The sequence below is a fragment of the Leopardus geoffroyi genome, chromosome C3 (assembly GCF_018350155.1).
Source record: "Leopardus geoffroyi isolate Oge1 chromosome C3, O.geoffroyi_Oge1_pat1.0, whole genome shotgun sequence".
Classification (NCBI taxonomy): domain Eukaryota; kingdom Metazoa; phylum Chordata; class Mammalia; order Carnivora; family Felidae; genus Leopardus; species Leopardus geoffroyi.
The window spans coordinates 3,757,004-3,761,177 of record NC_059338.1 but is presented as its reverse complement, the minus strand read 5'-3'; the positions used below and the strand labels follow the sequence as shown (position 1 = coordinate 3,761,177).

The following is a 4,174-nucleotide window of genomic DNA, read 5'->3' as shown; positions in this document are numbered from 1 at the left end:
GGAGAGAGAGAGAAAGAGAGAGACAGAGGATGTCTTATTTAGAGGCAGAAAGGGAAGGAAGAGGGTGAAATTCACCAGTGATGGTTTGTCTTTGGCATTAGAATAGTCAATGAAGTCAAATGCCAAGAATTAGATGAGGAATTGGGAGTTTGAGGAAAGAATTTTGAAAACGTTTTGGGGAGATCATTGGGGAACCAGTAAGACTTGAATACAGAAGAAACATCACCTAGCTGTTCCCTCACTGCCTTGTCTAATTCTTTCTTTGTCTGAACACACCTGACCAGTAGGATTAGCATCACCTAGAAATGTGTTAGGCATGCAGATTCTTTGGCCTTATCCCATATCGACTGAGTTAGAAACCTTCAGGATATAGACCAGCAATCTGTGTTTTAACAAGCCCTCCATAGGGCTCTGATGCATGCTAAAATTTGAGAATCACTGGTCTAAAATGTTGACTCTGCTTTCTGCCTGGATATTTTTCCATACTACAACCTTAGTTGTAAGCATCTATGGAATATGGACTATCTCTTTCTTCCTTTGTCTTCCTTTGCATCCCCAGTACAGGGATCTACACAGTGCTGGCATTCGGTAGGCATGTTCACTTCCTGGCCGATAATCGTAGGCACCTCCTACAAGGCTTGAGTGAACTGGGAGCTGGAAGTCCTTGTTTTCAACTAGAAAATGGAGAGCCCCAATCAAAGTGCCGCTCAGGAGTTCATCTTCTCTGCTTTCCCTTATTCCTGGGGAAGTTCTGTCATCTGTTTTATTCCACTGCTCTTCATTTACACCTTCATTGTCATTGGAAACCTTGTCATCATCACAGTGGTCCAGCTGAATGCTCCCCTCCACACACCCATGTACTTCTTCATCGGCACCCTTTCCTTTCTGGAGATCTGGTACACCACAGCGACCATTCCAAAGATGCTTGCCAGCCTGCTCGGTGAGAAGACCATTTCCTTAAATGGTTGCCTCCTGCAGATGTATTTCTTCCATTCCACTGGCATCAGTGAGGTTTGTCTCTTGACAGCCATGGCCTTTGACCGCTACCTGGCCATCTGCAGCCCTCTTCATTATCCCACTATCATGACCCCCAGGCTGTGTGCCCAATTGGCTTTAGGTTGCTGTGTTTGTGGCTTTATCACACCCCTCCCTGAGATTGCCTGGATCTCGACACTGCCATTTTGTGGCTCTAATCGCCTGGAGCATATCTTCTGTGACTTCCTCCCCGTGCTACGCCTGGCCTGCACAGACACACAAGCCATCGTCATGATTCAGGTGGTGGATACTGTCCACGCAGTGGAGATTATCACAGCCGTAATGCTCATTTTCATGTCCTATGTTGGCATCGTGGCTGTAATTGTACGTATTCGGTCAGCTGAAGGCCGCCGCAAGGCCTTTTCCACGTGCGTCTCCCACATCACTGTCTTTTTGCTTTTCTTTGGCAGTGTGGCCCTCATGTACCTACGCTTCTCGGCCACCTACTCCTTATTCTGGGACACAGCCATTGCTCTGGCCTTTGCAGTCTTGTCCCCCTTCTTCAACCCCATAATCTACAGTCTGAGGAACAAAGAGATGAAGGAAGCTATAAAAAAACACTTGGGTCAAGCTAAAATCTTTTTTCATAAGACCGAGGACCTCAAGTAAGATCTAATTATTGGACGTCTATGTGGCCACTGGTGCCTTTTCACTCTCAGCTCTGTGATCTGTCCTTTCCCATCAGCTGTTTACCGAGACTGGTCTTACAGAGGTCACCAAGGAACAGAATTCCCTAATAACTGAATTCAATAGTTTCTTTTGCTCTGTACCCAACTTGACACATTTTTTTCGAGTACGTGATTTATTTATTTAAATTAAAGCTAGGTAGCACACAGTGTAGTATTGGTCTCAGGGATAGAACCCGGCGATTCATCTCTTACATACAACACCAATCTCATTTCGACAAGCGCCCTCCTTAACGAAGTCAGATAAAAACAAATATGTCAAGTGCATTAAAGAAGGTGCTTGACATATCTTTGGATCCGACTATGATAAGTAAGCTTTCTGCCACTCACTTTAGTCAAGATAAGTTGATTGGCTGGAAATGATCTGGGTAAACATTTAATTTTAGCATTGCCAAAGTATTTGTTTGCAAGATACGGTGATGGAAAAATTACCTTCATAAGACTAAGTTCTCTCCATGGTACTACCAATGGATGTAGTTGAAAAATAACCCTAATTCCTAACTTGAATATTTATTATTGATAAACAGCCATATAGACATATTTCAGCAGGTCCTATTATGACTCCCCTGCTCCTTTTGTACCTTAGCAATGTTGTGCACGGTGAGTTCCGGTCTGGGTCAATAATGAGTCAAGGCCATTCTTCGTGTGCTTGCGGCCAACTGTAACGTGTGAAGCTAGTGGAGGCCATTGTGGTCGACAGTAAATCAACTTCACGTACATTGGGGACCATGAGAAACTAGGAGAATGGGCAGGCCTCTGTAGAACTGACAGGGGATGAGACCCAAAAAAGTAGTTGGCTGCAGTTGTGTGGTGGTTCAAGACGATGACAAAGAATCTTAGAGCAAGAAGATCACTAAATAATACTTTAAAAGCAAAAACAAAACGAAGCAAAACAAACAAAACTTGGCCTTCAAAAAAGTGAAGAAATATAACTAATCGATTCATTAATGAATCAGTATTTTTTTCATAGTAAATTGAAAAACTTAATCTTTGTTTTCAATGTCATAAAGCGTATTGTATTAATTAAGCAACAACATCGATAAATACTTATTGAATGGAGAAACCAGTATGGCCATGCTGAATGATCCAGCCCACCGATCGCCGGTATTGAGAAACTCTTCCCTTTTCAATCTCTTTTCCCCTGGCTTTGAGGATGGTGGGCTCTTCTTGTCCTCCTTTGTTTGAGGGCTCTGTCTTTCCGACTTTTCTTACACGTTTCATAAAGGGTGATTTTCTCCAAGGCTCACCCCTCAGTTAGAATGTGATGAAGTGCTGCTTGGGTGGCCCAGTTGGTTAAGCGTCTAACTCTTGGTTTCAGCTCAAGTCATGACCTCGCGGTTCATGAGTTCGAGCCTCGTGTCGGGCTCTGTGGACAGGAGAAAGGGGAAAGGGCTTCTGAGAAAAGGCTAATACTATCTCATAAAGAGCTCAGATGGAGAAGAAAAGGTAAATGAGAGAAAAGCAAAAGCCATAGGTTGTCTTTGACAAGGGAAAGTCTTGACAAGGGAAGTCTTCAGGGAATATTTGGCATGTCTTGACATGAGATGTCTTGACAAGGGAAGTCTTCAGGGAATATTTGGCATAAAAAAAAATGAGGGAAAAGAGAAAAAAGGAGATCATTAGCGTTGCTGGGTTCAAGTAATGTATCTCTGTCTCACGTTCTTCCAGAGAAATCAGGAATGGAATTACTTCACTGACTGACTGACTACTTATTTTAACTGAATTTTCCCAAGTACAATATTGTTTGTTAGAGAATTGATCCACATAAATCTCCAGCATGGGAAAGGGTTACACGATTTTCTTATCTGTTTTTTCCATTTTTCAATTTTATATTATATAATCCTTTCCTAGATATTACCAATGTCCCTAAATATTAATATAGCCTAAAGCTCTCTCACTTACATCCATACTTTTCCATCCCCAAGCTGCTCTCCAAAGTGAGGCTAAGTTATTTCTTAAAACTTAGATCTGACCACTTCATTACTTTGTTTGAAATCCTGTGATTAGACCCACCCTACTCCAGATTGTGAGTGGAATTTTACTAAGTAATGTCTCTGTGTGTGTGTGTGTGTGTGTGTGTGTTGAATAAAGAAAATTCCAAGAGGAGGGAAAAATAAAAGCAAAAGAAACAGGAAAAGAAGGCTCATGGGGTGTGTTGACATTCATGTGTTACTTTGTAACACTGCTCTTAGTAAATCTTGGGGTCAAGTGGCTTCTGACTTGGTCAGCACAGGAACAGCCAGCTCATTCTTGTTAATTTTAAATATATTTCTTTTCCCAACAAGTGTGCTGCATTTATTAACCTTACTTTCACTTCTAATAATAAAATAACATTTTATATCTTCACAGCTGTAATTATATATATTAATAATAACAATAATACAACTTTCTACTTATTGGGCGTGCATTATATACAAGACATTGTAATAAATGTCTCCTGTATATGTGTTACT

General features: G+C 41.5%; 1 protein-coding gene across 1 annotated transcript; it reads left to right on the top strand.

Moving 5' to 3' along the window:
- Nucleotides 1–681: 681 nt before the first annotated feature.
- Nucleotides 682–1,644, top strand: LOC123586442 (olfactory receptor 6K2). Its single transcript, XM_045455667.1, has one exon. The coding sequence runs from the start codon at nucleotides 682–684 to the stop codon at nucleotides 1,642–1,644; it is 963 nt and encodes a 320-aa protein (XP_045311623.1).
- Nucleotides 1,645–4,174: the final 2,530 nt, after the last annotated feature.

Bases quoted from the DNA above. Each gene is read 5' to 3' on its own strand.
- LOC123586442 (XM_045455667.1), top strand. From the start codon at position 682: ATGGAGAGCCCCAATCAAAGTGCCGCTCAGGAGTTCATCTTCTCTGCT.